General features: G+C 40.0%; 1 protein-coding gene across 3 annotated transcripts in view; it reads left to right on the top strand.

Moving 5' to 3' along the window:
• Positions 1–19,664, top strand: part of Amot (angiomotin) — a 59,289-nt gene that overhangs the window by 22,597 nt on the left and 17,028 nt on the right. For all 3 annotated transcript variants that reach the window (XM_028773867.1, XM_028773868.1, XM_028773866.1), the window contains 4 exons: positions 2,012–2,471; positions 6,171–6,315; positions 6,668–6,760; positions 10,330–10,475. In XM_028773867.1, the coding sequence (XP_028629700.1) occupies positions 2,012–2,471; positions 6,171–6,315; positions 6,668–6,760; positions 10,330–10,475 (844 nt within the window). The remainder of the gene's footprint in view (positions 1–2,011; positions 2,472–6,170; positions 6,316–6,667; positions 6,761–10,329; positions 10,476–19,664) is intronic.

Below are 19,664 nucleotides of genomic sequence, written 5' to 3' on the forward strand. Positions count from 1 at the left end.
GACTTGTATGGAAATTGAAGGTCCACAGAATAGAAAATGGGAACCTTTCACCTAGTATTTTCATAAGCTGCTCCCTCGATGTAGAACAACTGAGTGTTTTCAGCTCTTGGAAAGAAAAGTTATGTATGGCACCAACTTTCCAGTTGTAGTCTTTAATAGCTTGCCATGTCTTCTATACACAAGTTGTTTGCATGATTTCTTCAATATTAAACAATTATTTCTAGTGACATATGTATAAAATTGGACAAATATGTGTATGCTAGAGCCACATATGGGACTCCGGGACAGACCCTAAGGTCTAAACAGGTTTGAATACTTTTCTGAGTATCAAGGTCATTGGATGTGTCAGTGAGTCAATATTTGCAATGATTTGGTTGTTGTAAACAGCCTGTACAGGGAAGAGCTCTTGGATGCTGGTGACTGGAGTGTATAGAAGAGAAAATGTGTTAGAGTGTTTGGATTAGTGGTGAAAAGTTAATTGCTTCTGGTTATTTGTCTAGCTTCTATCATGAATTTTATGCAAATTAGCACCAAGATTAACAGATTATTTCATCTCGAAGATACTAACAAGGCAAACATCTCACTGGTAGATAAGAAGCTATAATTCTTATAGAGTCAAAACATGCCAAGGTCTCAGTATTTTTGCAATTCATTTGCAGCCCTGCCTCTCTGAAACTTATTATGTAGACCAGGTTGCTCTTGAACTCTTGCCTCTGCTTTTTCCTGAGTGTTGGTACTAAAGGCATGTGCTACCATGCCCAGAAGATAAAGTAATTTTAAAAAAGATTTATATGTATGGGTAATTTGCTTGCATATATGTCTGCTACATGTGCATGCCTGATGCCCACCAGAATGCAACAACCCATCTCATGGAACATGGCTGTTCTGTGGATCCGAGATTAAACCTAGGTCCTTTGAAAGAGCAGCCACCTCTTATCCATTGAACCGCCTCTCAAACTTCTATATTAAGTAACTGAACAAGGTTGCCCAGCTAGTACACAATGACAAAAGTCTTTAAAGTTCCTTTATTGAGATTTTCGAGACTTTTTTGTGTCTAGTAATTAGGTATCAAAAATCACTGTACCAAAGTATTCTTTCTGAAACATTCTATAAGCAGTAAGTTGAGGATTTATGCAGTGCTGCTCAGAAATTAGTTGAGGCAGAAGATGGGAGTGGGATCTTACTGCTAACTCACCTTAATTAATTCTCCCCAATCTCTCTGTTTCTGTCTCTTTCTGTTTCCTTCAGGGCAGAACTCAGGGCCTTACACACTTCAGGCCTATGTGTTCTCGCCCTAATCGTAATCCTCAGCACATCTCTTTCCGTCCCCGGGTCTTTGTTTCACTCTTTCCACTAACATAATTTTTTAAAGCCTTTCTAATTTCTAAATGTTGTGATTCAGTATATCAAGTAGTATGATGGTGTTGCTTGTGTCCCCAAGCCTTCATATTGCCAGTTCATATGTATTATTAAATTGATAACTGGAATGAGCAGTAATTATTTGGTGTCTTTAACGTCAATAAATGTCTTCATATCCTTAAGTAATTCTTGAGTGTAGGAATTCTCCAAGGTAGTCACAGGTGGGAAGATGAAAGGCAGTGGAATGACTGTTTGAAGAAAGCCAGTAAACATTTTTTACGTTTAAGTCTCTGCATGTGATGGGTTGCATACATAAAGTTTTTTCAGACAGGTTCAGTTTTCAGTCAACCACATGAGTATTACTTTGTACAAAAGGAATTTTAAACGAGTGAGCAATGAATGTGGAGATAGTCATCTTAAGAGTCTTGTACTTACCTCAGAAGTGATCTGGTTTCATATCCAAGAGGAGCATAGCTAGTGAGCGGTAGCAGTTGGACAGAGTCAACAAGATGTATCGGTAAGAAGGAACTCTAGAGGTCTTTGGTGGGGATCTAACTCTGCCTGCTTCTCATTTTCTATGTTTTTTGGGGGGATATAGCTCCTTGTGCCTTGTGGGTGAATTTAATCAAAGTTTGAATTTTGTGTTTTTCAGGGCAACACAGGACATCTCCTCGTTGTCTTTGTCAGCCAGGAACTCTCAGCCTCATAGCCCTACGTCTTCCTTGACAGCTGGGGCTTCCAGCTTGCCCTTGCTGCAGTCTCCACCATCCACTAGATTGTCTTCTGGTCAACACGCCTTGGTCTCCAACCAAGGTGATCACTCTGTGCACCTGGCAAGGCATCAGCAGCATCTTCTTGCGAATCAGAGTCATCAGGGGGACCACTACCGTCACTCCCAGCCCAGCCTGACTCCAGCACAGCAGCAGCAGCCAGGAGAAGCCTACTCAGCTATGCCTCGGGCTCAGCAGTCTGCTTCTTATCAGCCCATGCCAGCTGACCCTTTTGCCGTCGTCTCTAGAGCTCAGCAGATGGTTGAGATACTCTCTGATGAAAATCGCAACTTAAGGCAGGAGTTAGATGGATGCTATGAGAAAGTGGCAAGACTGCAAAAGGTACGGCTCCCCCTGAGGGTCAGTTTTCAACTCTTTGATTTTTAGTAGTGGGACTTGTTAAATGCCTGTATAAAGGTTTCATCTGTGTGAGTAGATCCTTGAGATTCTTCTTCTGATGTTGGTCAAACTTTAGAAAAAAACTCTTGTCTGTCTAGGATAACTAATTTTTTTCTCTTTTTATTATCATACGTTAGTTATAAAACAATGAGCTTTGTAGTGAAAATTTATAGGAATTTTAAATGAGTGAGCAATGTATTATGTATTATGTATATGCACTATGGGTTTTTTTGGGCACCCTTTTTTCTTTTAAGAGGAGTAATATTTTACATTTTTACCAAAAGAAATATACTATCGATTTTCCAGAATATGTATTCCTAGAAAATTTTGTTCATTATTTTATTCAAAAAGTCATCAGAGATAGTTCTTCACAAAGAATATTAGTAAAGCCTGTGTTCGTGGAAAAACCTGACAGCATTTAAAGGCCTTTTGTCTTATGGTTTCCCCACATGAGTTTTGCCTCAAAAATATAAAGCCATAGTACATAGTTACTAAAAAAATCCCACCAGCTGAGATTTTGTATGGTTTATGAAAAGGCTGACAGTGCTTTTCCTTGTGGGAGTTCTCTTCTTAATTCTTTTGATACTGGCCCTCCTCCCTGTTTTTGCTTTGGTCTTTGACCACAGATCCAGTTCAACATCTGTTCTCTTTCTCTGGTGTGTGTGTGTGTGTGTGTGTGTTGAAGCACATACAAAAGGGGCTTAGCATCACAGCTGGGTGACAGGTGACAGCCATAGGCAGAGGAAATTTAAAGAAAAAAAAAAAGGTGTCCCCAGTTCCCATTTTTCTGTTTCCCCCACACCCACTTTCTGCTGCAGCTGCTTCACAGTATCCCCCAGGGCCCAAACCTCAGTTTCTTGCCTTGGTGGCTCTTAGCAAATTATGCCTGTGGCAGTTTCTTTGTAGCATTTGTCAATCAGGGAGTTCTTGCGGTATGATCTCCTTGCAAACTGTTCCGGGAAGGTGAGGCTGAAGGTGGGGACAGAGAGAGGGTTCCTGTGTATTGTTCAGCAGCTCTGTCTTTAGGAATGCAAGGTCCAGGGACCTGCATCATGGCATCATGCTGAGAATTCATTGACACCAGATCTTTTACCTAAAGAAGAGGGATTATTTTTTCATAGTTATGTGGAATATATACATATATGTGTGTGTGTGTGTGTGTGTGTGTGTGTGTGTGTGTGTATGTATATATACACATATATACATATATACATATACATATATCCCCTTTCTCACTTTCCTTAAATCTGGTCAGGGAGTTCCCAGGATGGATTGAGAACTATTATTTGTCTTGATTTTATAGTTTCTGTCTTCTCAGTCTGACAATACCCATCACTCACATCATATTCATGCTGTCTATGGATTTTGTTCATTGACTAGAAACCCCATTTGGCTGAGTAGACCTCGTCTCGTCTAACTTTTAATTTGCCTTGGGCTGGCCTCTTCTTTGACCCAATCACCCGTGGTGACTGAGCTCAGATCTTCCTTGCCAAAGGATCCCTGATGACAAACACCAGGAGCTGGGTTGGGAAACTAGTGCAGGTAGCAGAATAGGAATTTTGTTGATTGTTTTTTCCTTGGGCAGAAATACGTCAGGGAAAGTACAATCATCATAGCTGGAGTGGCTGCAGAAGCACTGTGTAAGCCAAGGCTGAGGTAGAGACAGGTAGGGGAGAAGAAGAAAATAAAGCAGGGAAAATAAGATGCACACCAGATGGTAGAGCTAGGGGGGAAATGAAACAGAACGTAAAGGACCTAAAGTAGAAACCCATGGGCACTCCCTTTCCCTCTCTTCCACCTCTTCCACCAGACACGCCCAACCAGTGGATCTGCCCTTCTCTGTGGCTTCATCACACAGCTTTTTGCAAGGGGACAGTATCTCTCCACAAGGGGAAGGGGAATGGTTAGCACCAGATCCTCCACAAGCAGGCTGTGCACTTTGAGAAAAGGGACTGTCTTCTTAGGTGTGGCCTTTTGAGCTGTAAGTAGGAAGCCTCACTTGCTCTTGGCTGCTGCTTTCACACCAACACCACTGGCCTGCTTGCTCTTTCAAACGGAAGTGTTTCTTTTCTCCTCTCCAGCAGTTGAATTTCATGCAAAAGCTGCACCAAGCACAGGCCCTGCAGGATCTTGTCTCTAAATGCCATTCACCAGTTTTCACCTTCTGTGCTGCTGTCTTGGTGCCATCTGCAAGGAGAAAAACACTTTCAAGTCTGCTCTTTTCAGTGGGGGAAGCCTCATTTGTTTGCAGGCAGTCCTGTCTCCAGCAGGATTTTGAAGATGGGGACAGCTGGAATTGGAGTTGATTGAAATCCTCCCTCCCCTCCTCCACCATGAATTGGGGCGCCTGTTTATTTCACCCCCCCAAAGCACCCTGAGCTTTGTTCTGGAAGAGTGGAAAACTGAGAAGAAATGCAGAGTGGTTGGAGGAGTCAGACTTAATTTGAAAATTGCTTAATAGGCCATGGGGTTTATTTGTCTTATACAAATTATATGCAAATAAGCTCTGCGGTTATTATACATGCACTGGAGCTGTACTGGTCGCAAGACTCTGGAGTCTAATTTCTTGTTTTCTTCCTGGTTCTGTCTAATTCTGGGCAAGAGTCTTTGGTTGTTTTTTTTTTTTTTCTTCTCATTTTATAAGATTTGCAGAGAGGTGTCATAAAACAACAGAAATCCTGAATTTCAGCTGGAAATCTGTACTAGTTTCCCACTGACTATGGTGACTTGGGATAAAATCCAAATGCCTGACATTTAAAACCATTTTATGACCTGACTTCAGTCCATCTTCACAGCCACATCCTTGTAGCCTCCCTGTGGCTACCACAGTGTCCAGCCAGATTAGACTCCTGGTCATTCTGGGAATGCATTTGCTTACTCAGAATAGAATACCCTTCCACTCACCTCTGCCCATTGAAATCCAATCCAGCTTTCAGGATCCGACTCTAAATGCCATCTCTCCCTGAAATTATTTTTCTCCCCTCCCCCAGCCAGGGATAATTTCGCTCTTCTTTTAGCTTTATATCGTTATTCCTTGTTTTCTTAAAGCTGTAGATTGCCCTATATTCTCTCACTTAATTATACTGAAAGTCCCTTGGAGGCAAGGATAATGTGGATGTTCTCACTCCGGTTTGCACGGATCACAGTTTAATCAGGTCTTAACAATTTGACCCTTGATGAAATAGTTGCGAGAGTGAATTGAATTATACTGCAGAAGACTGACAATTTGGGATTTTAGAGCTTATATTTGCTGTTGATCTGTACTTAGGATAGGTAGGTTAAGTACTCGGTTATGCTAAAATGGGACAAGTTACATCGCCTAGGCAGGTGTCAGGACAAAATGAGAGAACTGAACAGAAGTCCTTTGAGGGCTTCAAAATAAAGTTATTGCTAGATAATATATTAATATTTTCAAAATCAGAAAATAATGTAGACATTCAAATCCTGTATGAAGTCTATTCTCTCGGGAAAGAGACTCTGCTTTTGTCCTATGGAAATCCCAGGAAGCATTTGAGTCATTTCCTGAGGTTACAGTCAATCTGAAAGAAGATGCCACTGAAGAGTTGCATGTATGGTTCTAAACTGTCATTTTCATCCAACTCCTAGTCTCAGCACCATCTTTCTTTCCTTTTTAATGTTCAGGTGGAGACAGAAATCCAGCGGGTCTCAGAGGCATATGAGAACTTGGTGAAGTCATCTTCCAAAAGAGAGACTCTGGAGAAAGCCATGAGAAACAAGCTGGAGGGCGAGATTAGGAGGATGCATGACTTCAACAGAGATCTGCGAGGTGAGCATCAAGTGGACTTTCTTTGGTTTGTTTGCTTGTTTGTTTTTAAGACAGGGTCACTTTCCATAGCTCAGGCTGGCCTGGGACTTACAACACAGTCCATGCCAGCCTTGTATTCCACAATTCCACTGCTTTTCCCTCCCAGGTAGTGGGGATAAAAAGCATGCACCCCTACATCTGGCTCTTACTATAGAGTAGCCCTAGTATTATTTTAAGATTCACATTTGAAAATTAGGGACTGTGTCACCCACCCCTATTTGTCAAAAAAAAAAAAAAAAGATGCTGACTTTTGCCAAAGGCCAGTATTTAGAAGGCAAGCAGCATGTACATTAATCGTCTTCATATTCCACAGACCGTCTAGAGACTGCCAACAAGCAGCTGGCAGAGAAGGAGTATGAGGGGTCCGAGGACACCAGGAAGACCATCTCTCAGCTCTTTGCCAAACGTAAGTCTGCAAACTCCAGAGGCAGGCATCATGAACGTGTGCATGGTAGTAACAGGTCTGAAAATGTTGCAGGTATGGACTGAGGTAAAGTTTATGGAAATGTTGCCTGGCTCTTCTCTTTAACCTTCTAGAACAACCAGGAGAGAATGAATTATCTGTTTCTTCTTAGTGCATGAAAGATCAAGAAGGCTTCTGTCACAACTATAATCACATCAAAGGAGTGTTCTCCATCCTAAGTCAGATAAAACCCATTAGAATTCCTGCCATTGTAGGCTAGCTGAAGAAAAGATCTTAGGGAACATTGTCCTCAATAATGCCAAAGGGATTATTGTAGGTAGGTGGGGTGAACGTAGTGGATAATGATGAATGTTTCAAATCTCCAGCCTATACCATGGGTTGGTTCATCTATTAAACACTTACTGCTGTGTCATAGTATTACCCACTGGCAGATTGTAGGATAGCCAGAGAAGGAAGAGCCTTGGCTATGACCTGAACTCATGGTTCTGATTACAGAGTTGGAGGGTATGGGGCTGGGCAGAGCTGGGCTTTCCTCATAATAGTGTTTCCTTTGTTTGGAAATACTCCTTGGACTGTAACAATGAATTAATCCTCTTCTTTATCGAGTCCCTAATGGTCTCCACCCAGCTAGACAATGCCTAATTCTTTCCAATTGCTATAATAAAAGCAGCAATAAAAACTTCATAGTAGATGGAGTCCACTGGGAGAATGAATTGGGTTGAGAACAGATGAACTGTCCTTGTTTCTACAGATGCCTAAGCTTGGCTTCCCCCACCCACCCACCCACCCACCCCAGCCTCCCTCGGTGCAACTCCCACTGAAGTCCTTCTTGTTGGGGACTTGTCAGTCTCTTCTATTTTTGTTGGGACTCCCAATGACCCTTTCATGTCATTCTGTGCAGTTTCCAGTTAGCTTTTACAAGTCTGTTTGATCTTCATTTACAATATTCCCTTCCCTGCTTGGGCTGCTCTGTTGTACTCTGGCTTCACAACAGTTTTTCTTCCTCTTGGCCCTGAGCCTCCTGTTCCTTTGTCAGTAGTCTTAAGACCAAAGAATGTTGTTTTTCTGGTGTCATCAGAACCCGGGGTAAATTGTGAAGTTGCTTTTGTGGTGTCACTGTTACCCTGGAAGCTAGTTCAGTGGCAGGAAGACGATGACGGCCTCCCAGAATAAAACAAAACATATGGATTCTTGCCCTGGATCTTCTAGTTTGTACTACTCTGTCTGAAGATATGGTATTTCAGGTACTCTCAGAGCTCTGCCATGGGTTTATAAAATCCAGTTAGTTACTAAGCGGAATTACATTAACAGCAGGGTGGAATATTGTTAGTGGTTCCAAAACTAGGTGGAGAAGAGAGCGTGCCTTTTTTACCCCTTTGTTTCTTGTGCCTTTGGGCATCCAAGGGGCCCTAAAAGATGGGGGAACTGTAACAGGAAGAAAGAAGGCTCTTTAAAAAACCTTCCTTGGGAGTGTACTCCAGCAACCCCAGAGAGACAGAAGCAGTTCAAGCCAGGAGGCAGTTGGGTACCTTACTCAGCTCTAGTATGCAATCCACCTCTCATTTTCCAGGAGCTCTGGCAAGTTAGTCATGTTTGCTCTCCAAGTCCTGTTTCCTCGTATGCAAAAGAGAGAAGTGAAGAATAATACCTCATATCCTTGTTCTGAGGATTAAGCTAGCACAATGCCTGATATGTAGTGAGTGTTCAGCAAATGTTCATTTCTTTTCAAGGTACATCTATTCAGATAGGAGCCTGTGGGAAACTGGCATTGTGAAGATAATGTTCAAGGTCTTCAAAGGAAGACCACCTCCACTTCCAAGTCTAAACTATTTGAGTCTCTGGTACGAGGTTTGTCCTAGGTCACAGGAGAGGTACCTGGAAAAACATGAGATGTACTGTATATGCCAAGGTCGCTGTACTTTAATATTCAGAAACAAAATTACTACTGTTACAGATCTGGTGACACTTAGCTGTCACATTTTAAAAACTAATATAAAGAATCAGTCACATTTAATTAAAAGACATATTTTGAAGCTCTATGATTCTTTTTCATCATTGATCATAGCGATGATTATCATATTCTTTGGTGCTTTTTCATGTTTCGTTCATTTAAGTACATTACATTATCTCATAGGGTCCTTAAGAAATATGGATTACACAATATAGTATGTTACCCGTGCTTTCATTATAGAGTGTATTTATCCTTTCATAGGATGTCCATTTTTTTACTTACAAAACTCTCCTGTCCTTCTATGTCATTTACTTTTTTGTATTAAAGATGTAAGTATATCATTCATAGGTGTTTCAGATTTAGGATCTGATCATTCCAACTTTCTTGATTTCTCTGGGTGTGGTCCTGATGCAGAAAAAGCTGTGTATTTTGTCTTTTAGTTAAAAATAGTTTGGCTATCGTTGTTGTTGAGTAGCAGGAATTAGATAGTGGCTAAGAACTGCAGTAGACAAGTATTTGAATGACACTTGTCCTGCATTGTTCTAAGGGCAATATTCCTTCCTGATGTGGCATGAGGTGTGAGGCAAATTAAATGGTATCTAGCCCTGAGATTAAGATTTTAGCTTTATTGACTCTGTGCTTTTGGACTATGGGCCTTACAAGTGTGGCTCAGGCCCTACTCCTGTTTACTGTACTAGGATCAGAGGGGCCTAGAATCAGGGTATTTCTTTTTCTCTAGGCTGGAACATGTTAAAATGTTATCCCTTCTCCAGACTGGTTAGTATCCAAACTAGTCCAATAAGTTAGATTCTGGTTAAAGTTTCTCTGCAGGGCATGCCTTGTTGAGAAGAACAGAATGCTCTGGGATATTTCATAATTGTCTCTTCCCCTACCCACACCCCTGCTGCCAATAACAAGAAGACATTTTTTTTTCTGATCTTCTAGAAGAATCTGCATGAAGACCTGGTGGCAAAACTTCCAAAAATGTGGGTGTTCCAGTCTGAGTGCCTCTCCCAAGAATTAGTTCTCACATTTGTACACACTGAGCCACCAGCAATGAATCAGTTATATAGTTCAGGGTTTCCTCATCAGCTTTAGGTTTCCATGGTCCCTGCTTACGGAATTCTAATTTGGGAAATTGTGATCCCCTGTCCACCTGTCTCATGCTTTGAGGGCAGAAGCTCCTTCAGTGAACTTTTTGAGGTTGTATCTGTTTGATGAAGTGTTTTTAGAATGCTTGGTACATTGTCATAGGAAACAGACGGAAATTTTGTTCAGCATGCTTACTCTTTCAGTAACAACAAAACTGAAGAGATGAACTTATTCTCTCCTGTCTGTGTATATCTGCATACATGTCTGTTCCTCTTTGTGTAATGCTTAATTCTTCTCATGACATTTTATATCTTCTTATCCGTTGATTCTTATTTACCTGGCAAGTTAGTGGTCCATCGAGTGGCAAAATGTTATAAAGTTTGATTCTTTTAGCCATGTGCTAGGAGTGTGCACACTGTCAAGTAATACATATGATCTGTCAGTTTTGCCCACTTAAGGCTTTGACTCAGCTTCTGGATGACAGTATTGATATTTCATGTCCACACAGATAAAGAAAACCAGCGGGAGAAGGAAAAGCTAGAAGCTGAGCTGGCTACTGCCCGTTCTACCAATGAAGACCAAAGGCGACACATTGAAATCCGAGACCAGGCATTGAGCAATGCCCAGGCGAAGGTGGTGAAGCTGGAAGAAGAGGTAGGTGTCCTCAGGTAGCATGGGAGCCTGAGAGTAAAAGAGTTGGAACTCGTAGCACTTGGTTTCTCATCCATTTAAATATGTAGTGTATACAATATTCCAACAGAGACAGATTTTGGCTGTTCAGTTTTCTCTGAACAGAGATAAGGGATTGAATGCTGTTTGGATTCCATTTACTTTGTTTCAGAGTCTCTTTCTCCTGTTCATTTCTAATATATTTTATATATCCTGCTTGACAGAAATTCTTCAGTGGTTTCTTCTTTATGAATGTTACTCTGCTTCTGACTGTGACCAACAATTAGAACAACTTTTTAGTGACTCTTCCATTGTAAAGACATAGATCGTTTCCATTCTCCCATTTATTTAATAACCTGTTTCCATACCATAAGTTCTCCCTAGTACCTTAGCCATGCTTTAAGTCTCTTCTTACCAAGCCTTAAACATTTCCTTTCAAAGGACTATAGAATGATTCTGGATATTTTAAAATCCTCCAATGATCTTGCAATTGTAATAGTCCTGTTCTCCCCATACTCGATGAAAAGTCAAGCCTGTCCCTTGTCCTAGGTCAGAAATGAATCTTGACAGCTACATATTTTGCTATTGAATTTTACAATATTGTTTGGAGATGGAATCAGTCTTCAGAGGTCTGGGACAAAAATAAGACCCAAGGAGAGTTTATAGTTTATGTCAGGAGAATGCACTGGTAAAGATCTTTGTTGTGGCTTAGAGACCAGTTTTAAAGAATGTTATTATGTGGTGTGGTTGAATTTGTCAGCTCTTTGTGTGAGTTGATGGAGCTGTCCCTTGACAAATACAAGGGCCTCTGAACTATTAAAAATATGATTTAAATATGTATCCGATTAGCATCCATGTAGAAGTTGCTCTCTTGCAACACTAAACTGTCTTACTATGAAAAAGAGGGAACTTTGCTGCTGTACTGCTCATTAATTAATCCTGGATGTTGGTTGTGATTGTATTAGAATAAAATTAACTCTTAAATGTTTTGAACGTTTGGGAATGAGTATATTCCAACAACGATGTGATGATGGAGTGTAAATTGACTAGAAATACTAAAACCTTGTTAAATTCTATTTTGAAATTTGAATTGTTTTAAGAGAAATAATACCTTTCATGGATCTCTAGTAGGAAACCTCTTGAGCTACATAGCAAATTCAAGGCCATCCCAAGTTGTACAGTGAAAACCTTTTGGAAAACAGTAGTAATACCCTCCATTATTTTAAAAGTTGAAAGCCTTATGAACCTAAAATAAAACAAAAGTGTAATTTTCAGGACTAAATGACATTGTAACTGTTGTAGGAGCAGTGTCGTCCCTGCCTCCATTAATTGCCTACTTCTTGACCCTCACTAAGAGTGGCCATGGTTTTTGAAGATCTCCAGACTTGCAGATTTCCTCTGCTGTTCTTTTTGAGCCTTAAAGACGGGTTGGAGTTAGGTTGTGAGTTAACAGTTTCCTAGGAGATAATACCATGTAATCTATGGTATCCTTCAGCCTGACTTACCCAAGTGTTAATGTCAAGTTGTAAAGAATCAACATAATACTTCTTCAGGCCTCTACCTTAAAAACATACTGTTACTTCAGGATGTGATTGAGTCCCACAAGAGGCCTTGATTCTTCAGGATTAAAACTACTTAACATAGAATATTAGGATTCACCAACTCTGTAGCAGTTTGATATGGGATCTTTAATGTGGTTCTGTCATAAACTCAGTGACTATTTCTATCTTATGGGTGATTTTTGTGCTAGGCATGGTGGCACATGCCTTTGGGAGGCAGAGGCAGATAGATTTCTTTCAGTCCAAGGCTAGCTCCCTCTACATATTGAGTTCCAGGACAGAGCAAGTTACATAGTGAGCCCTGTCTCAAAAAACAGAGTGAGAGAGTAGAAGGTAGAGATAGATAAGACTGTTTTATGCTTGGTGGACATGGCTCAAGGGAAGCCATGTTGGAAATCAAAGAGATATATTGGAATACCTGCCAGTGTCCTGTGTAAACATACACTGTGTGGTTCATGTCTGGCTTTGTGAGTTTTCCTTATTGTTTAGAACTTTGGAGTTTTTTCCAGGAAAAAAAAAAGAAGTTTTCTTACTTATTTAGCAAATCAGATTTATAAGAGCTTTCTCGAAACAGGCCTTTTGTGAGGGAAATATTTTTCTCGGGTTTCTTAAGTTTAGAGTCACTCGGGTAATTAGTTTTCATTGCATCAAGATGGCAGGGAATTAACTGTATTGACTCAAGGACCCTTGAGTTCTTTTGTACCTTCACCTCTTCAAAGCTCTCATGTGAGTGCATTCCTTGACAGTCATTTCATTTTTCTAAGCCAATGAGCCTCCTGTGGGTCTCAGCAGTCACCCTCATAAGCATTCCACAGAAGGGCCACCTCAGGCAAGAACTGTTTTCCTAAAGCCATAACTTGCAATCTCTCCCAAGTTAGTGCAGATTGTTTTATGAAGTATGGTCTCATGACACCTACAGAGATATTTTGCTAGGGTAGGGATGAATAGATTCTTTTTTCCTGACAAGTCACTGTGCTACAGACCTTAAAAAAATCACTCTACATCCTATGTAGCAGACAGCCAGAGGAGGCAAATGATGCATTCCTAACCCCCCTTTCCCTTACCTTTTGGGACACATGGGTCTTATTGAAGTTGGCACTGATTTAACAAGTCAAAAGAGCTCTGTGTCCTAAAGCAACCACAGTACTCTCACATTCACAGAGAGCTTCCTCCCATCCCCTCAAAGTTAACCTCACTGGGGAGTTTCCATGGATGTCTGGCATATATTCTCACAAAACTCAAGTCAGCCCGGGCTTCTGGCTGACTGCTACATCAGGAGAATACAGAGTTGAAGCAGTGGCTTGGATAATTGTTTCAGGGATGGTGGGAAAAATAGACTTGGCAAATCCAGCCCGGGAAGATGCTGAGGGCGAGCTGCTTAGTGAGCGCAGTGTGTAGGAGAGGAGAAAGCAGGAGGTGAGAGGACTGCCTGGAAGAGCCAGTGAGCCATATTTGGGGCTGGAATGAACACTATATAGATTGAAGAGGAGGCTAAAGTATTCACAGGTTCAGAATCACAGTGACTGGTGGTGGCTTAGATATTGTTATTCTTGTTAAGATCCTCATGTCACTTTTGAAGTCCTGCTGCCACCTCAGTCACTTCTCCCAATGTACCTACCTTCTCTTATTCTATCTCCACCAGCATTTTTAAAGATTTTTAAAGATTTTGCCAATCTTTCTATGTCCCTCACTACTAGATTTGCTAGGCTTTTTGTCTGTTTTATTCTAAAAGATAGTTTTTGCTATCTACCAGGTAATACACCAGTTTCCTCTTTCCCAGTAATAGAGGAAGATATCTGCATAAACATTTATGTTTCATACTCTCCAATAATTTTGAACCAGTTGGACTCCGCTGGTAAAGTTTAAGCTTATACAATACCTAGAATGTGTTATAAGTTTGAGTGGAAGTCTAAGAGTAGGAATTCTTAAGTTTAATTATGACGTTTAAGCTTATATAGTCATTAGAGTGTGTTCTACGTTTGAGTGGAAGTCTAAGAGCATGAATTATGTGTGTACTTAGACAGTTGATAGGATGCAGTACATATGCACTCAGGCATTTCCTGGGATGTTCTAATGATAAACTATCAATTCATTTTAAAGGCATTTTATCAAAAGATGACACTTCTCATGCCCATGACAGTGGGATTTCTTCATAGTGATTGTTGGCTGTTTTAGTCAACGTGTTTAAAAAGAAGAAATTATATCCACACACCATTTTTTTTATCACTATGACTTTAAATTCCCAAGGTAGGAGCCTTGTATATTTCTTTATTCCCAAGTTAGCAAATTTTCAGAGGTGATGTTTTATCATAACCTTTTGGAAATGGACAGAGGAAGCTTGCTAATACCAGACTAGTGTTACCAAATTGCTTCAGTGTGAACCCTGAGTTAGAGTAGTGTCCCCGGGTAAAACTAAGTCAGATCAAACTAAAATTACTGAAAGCTCACAGGGCAACATAAAACTCCTTGTATGAAGGGGTAGAACAGAGAAAATATACTGTAGACATGCCATGCCATTTTTAGAAAGGACTATGTGTACATAATGGAAGGCAAGAGAGGAAGCAGATATGATGCAGGCACACTGATCTTCCTTCTGCCTCAGCTTCAGTGTCCTTGAGGAGATGGGTATTTTGTATGTGTCAGGATTTACTCATTCTACCTTCATCTGTAGTTTTAATCTCTAACTGGTATTTTTACAGATAGTGGTTGACGTGGCTCTGTGGTGGGGATGCACATGGCCTAGTTTAAAAAAAAAGAGAAAAGAACTGGGAACCTTTCAAGTATCAGCATCTTTCTACAGATGAGAATATTAAAATATTAAATATGAGAATATTAAAGAATATTAGACAGGACAGTTAGAAAGATATCTAGGGAAACACACACACACTACAGCCCTTTTACTTGTCATCCTGCAAATAAATGGGAAACTGATAGATTAAGGAAGTTTCTCATAAAGGCTTGAAACAGTTAGCTTAAGGTTCTCTAAAACTAGTTTTGTATATAGCTATCTTTAAAAAAAATAGTCAGTTTGAAAGACACCCACAGTTGTTGAAAGGAGGGAAGAGATGCCATCACATGGTATTCATTTGTAGGGATCAGATTCTCCTGAGTCAGAAGAGGTTATGGGATCTGCCAAATTCTTGGGAATGGGTTCAAATTATTACAGAAGTGCAGTGGAAAAGATGATTGACTTAGCTCAAGAGGATTTGCTCTGTTCTCTATCAGATTACTTTCTTACTGTTCTTTCTCCCATTTCTTAATGATTTTTAAAGATTCCTTTTGTGTGTCTGTGCATTTGTTGGGGCAGAGAGAGAGAGAGAGAGAGAGAGAGAGAGAGAGAGAGAGAGAGAGAGAGAGAGAGAGAAGTGCTTCAGTTTTCAAAGTGTAGGGATGACAGGCCTGCACCATGATACTTGACTAAGATTCTCCTTTGAAAATTTATCCTGAATAGGAATGATTTGATACCCTGATCGTGACTTGGCCAAGCAAAGTAAATATTTAAGGACTATTGGTGGAGAGACAAAAATGGAAGTTGTCATAGACAGATCCTCTGGGGTGAGGAGAAGATGACTCAAAGATGAATGCAAAGGCAAATAATGGGTTAAGGAGATAAATTGAGAACAAAGGTTAGAGGAAAGGAAGGGAAAGGAAAAATCTTTGACAAGTTTTGAGGACCAGTGTTTACTAAGAAAACTTAAATAGATAGAATGGTCTCTCATTCACTGGATAAACAGAGGGATTTAGGTTGAGATGATGGATTTGCATGGCTTCTTCTAGGAACTCATGGGTATGGGGTTTGATTAGCCCCTCAGAATGACTAATCCGTGGTTCTGAAAACTCATTTTCCATACAAAGATGAGAGCCACTCTTGTGGATTTGGAAACTTATCAAGAGAACCCTCATTTCCTTAAACACTGAAGACATCAAAAATAAATAATCTAGGATTCTATAAATGTACATTTTCTGTGATCCATCCTACACACACACATACACACACAAAACACACAAGGCATTTACTTAGTTTGTAACCTCCATAGTTATAACTATATAATATTCTAGTTCTTATTTTATTTAGCCCTCTGAGCTCATTGTTAAATATGGAAAGAGGACTCCTAGATTTGTGAGCTATGAGAGTTTAAAGAACTGTAGAAGTCATTGTAAATTATTTATCTAGTTTAGAGGTTTTTTTTTTTAAATTTCTTAAAACGTTGTGAGAGAAGGAATTCCTAAGCAGTGAGGAGTGAAACTCCAAAGGGTATGTAGGACCTATAAGTGTTATATGTATAACAATGATATGTCTGTTATGAAAAGATAAACGTCAAGCTAGATGTAGTGGAGTAGTCCTTTAATCCCAGCATTCTGGAAGGAAGAGTTTATGTTTGAGGTCAGCTTAGGCAGTTCAGAAAAACACTGTCTCAAACAAACAAGATGATTGAGTTATATAAGGTGGGAAGCTAGTTCTTTATGAAAAACAACATCAGAAACAAGAAGGGATGCATACACAGACATACATGTGTATGCATACACACGCATGCATGTATGTATGCATGTGTGTATGTATGTATGTATGTATTAGGGTATTTTATGTAGAACCTTAAATACATAAATGAATACACAAAAGAGGAGAAGATAGGGATCCAACCAATCCATAACAGAAGCTCCCTACAAAGTAGCAGATCTGTGGAATACAATTTGAAGTTTTGAAAACCTTCAGAGATTGATGAGGTACCCCCACCCCATAAAATTTACCATGGCTGGCACTAAATAGTAAATAGTTCTAATTTTTTTTTGAGGGCAATGTAGTGTAGGTTGCATAATGGGTGGAAGACAACTGTTCACATTCTACAGGCCTGGCATAATATTGGCCATTTAGCTTTGCTGATTCCTGAACTTCTCCTCCTATTGCCCACATTTGTTTGTTAACAAATCGAGACTCTGAGACAGAGTAGGGAAATTGTCATTCATAGCCAACCAGTAATCTGAATTGAGGAGCTTAACGGCTTACATAGCTGGAAAGAGAGTAAAACTAAAGCACATAAAATCTAGGAGAGTAATGAAGTTAGAACACATAGACCATAGTACTTAGAAATATCTACACAATGTGGAGTATATAACTTAGAAAATGGCTGGGTTTGTAAGTTCCGTGCCTAAAGCCTAGCATGGGCAACATCCAAGAATTGTCACTTTCCATTGTGACATATCTAAGGGGATAAGTACTGCCCAGGTGCTTGTAGTATTTGTGGGTGAGCTATAATCTTTCTTTCTCTTTTTTAAAAAAAAAAAAAAAGATGTAGAACTTCGCCAGCAATAATGCTCTTTGTTTTTCTTGGCTTGCTTTGCAGAATCTGTCTAAACACCCGTTTTTCAACAAACTCAGGGAACTCACCGATCCCACATTGCCTTTCCCATTCAGAGGGTTGGCTCACTGACTCCTCTTTCTGGGGGTGCTTTTCATGGGATATTTAGTTTTCTTTTTTGAGAAAGGCAGGATGTAGAGAGATTGGCATGATCTTGGGTTGCTTGCTTTTCAGTTTTCAGAGCTCACTTTGCTGTACTTTGCCATCAAGGCAAAGAACTGCATGCTGTCTGTTTAATTGCCTTTAAGTATAACTGCTGTAAGCCTTTGTAATTATAGTTCACATTCTCTGCATCACCATTGCACTGCTCCCTTAGGGTTTTCAGCATGATTCACAAATAAATGCATTCAGCTCTAAATAGCTCACGAACATTACAAAACTCCAAAGGTGAAGGCGACAGAATGATTCCTTCTTTGCCAGTACTGAAAGCTTAACAAAAAGCAAGGCAGAAGCATCCCCAACCTCAATCTCTCGCTTGTCCTAGACAGAAAGGAAAGATTTGAGCTTACTGAGAGGCAAAATATGATGATTTCTTTGTTCATTGTATACCTTAGGAAATTTTCATAAAGAGCAAAAGATCTAGACATAAATTTACCTCTGTTGGTTTACAGTGCTAGATTGAATGAGGCCTGTTTTGAAAGATAATGCCAACAAAACGTTGAAACAATTTAAAATGTTTTCTTGTGTCATGGTCAAAGGAGATGCCAGTGGTCTGGTGATAGGAAAATGTAAGGTATGTTTCCTTCTACCTGTAGAAAGCTCAGTAATTTTGACCTGGATATGGGAGGATTCTGAGCAAATATTGTTTCCCCACCAGTAAATGGTAGTACTGTTGAAGCAGAAACAAAACAGCTGTGGGTTCGACTCATTACCATGAAGGAATTACCTGGTTTCTGCACTGAAAAGATTTGATAGGTCCTATTTATTGAGGTCTATCTGGCGATGAACAATATAGGTACAATAGGTAACTTCTTACATTGCAGCTACCTACAAAAGTCACTCGGGGCTTAGGAATTCCCTGCAGTCAACTCCCTGGATTTATGTTTCTAAAATACCTGTTAGCAGTAATATTTTAACTCTTAATCTCAGTGGTGGAGATATCTCTAACCTTAGTGACTGAGGAAAAGCTAATGGTAGGAGGGCCCTAGTTGAGAGGATTTTTATTTTAGACAGAGACTACAAGTTGATTTACTAGCATTGAGGGAAGCTATACAGGTAGTGTGGGAAGCATGATCTGTTCTTTTTGCAAGCAAAGTGGTAAGGCTGCCTGCTAATTTTCTCACCTTATTGGATATTGGAGTATGAATATCTTATTTAAGGCTGTCCAATTGCTCCCTTGATCATTGCTGCTGAGCCAGGATTTGGCTTGCAAGATAAAAGGGTACAAAGAACGCATATTCTTCTTCCCAGTTATCTCAAGTTTTGGTTAGGTATATGGGTTATAGACTTGCAAAGGTGAAGAATCATATCTGACTCAATCATTCTCTGAGATATATATTGATTCATTTGAATATTTAAGGGATCCTTGGCTCCAGAGTATACATTTCACAGTCAATCAGCCTCAGTGTTGGAAATGAAAATCCCAAATAATTTGTAAAGTCTTTTAATTACAAAAAACAAACAAACAAACAACAAAAATAAAAAACCACCAAGTAGGACACTACTCATCCTGAGGACACCAAAAATCATTTGAGCCATTTTTTTGGCATTACCAATTTGAGAAACAGTAGTTTTCCAAGAGAGCCATTGTAAGCTATTTTGAAAAATGACCACTGCTATTTTTCAGAAAGACATTTCTGGTGTCTTTATGTCCTTAGTAGCTGCTTTCTCTAACCTCAGCCCTGGAAGCAGACAGTATTTTAAAGAGGTTGTGGGCTGGTGAGATAGCTCCATGGGTAAATGGCTTGCCACCAAACCTGACAACCTCAGTTTGATCCCTGGAACCCAAATGGTAGAGGGAGAAAGCCAAGTCTCACAAGATGTCTTCTGACTTTAATATTCCCATTGTGGGATATGACCGTGTGAGTGTGGATGAGTATCTCTGTCTCTCTGTCTGTCTCTGTCTCTGTCTCTCTCTCTCACACACACACACACACACACACACACACACACACACACACAGTCAATGTAAAACACAATTCAAGGGAGTCGTCTTCTTCACAACATTGAACTTTTCCCCTTTTCTCCTCCCACCTCTTTAGCATTTGTCAACTGTGAGAGCTAAAATGAGACAGACTTCCCTCCACCATTCTCATTTA

This window comes from Grammomys surdaster, unplaced genomic scaffold (assembly GCF_004785775.1).
Source record: "Grammomys surdaster isolate TR1022 unplaced genomic scaffold, NIH_TR_1.0 236, whole genome shotgun sequence".
Lineage (NCBI taxonomy): Eukaryota > Metazoa > Chordata > Mammalia > Rodentia > Muridae > Grammomys > Grammomys surdaster.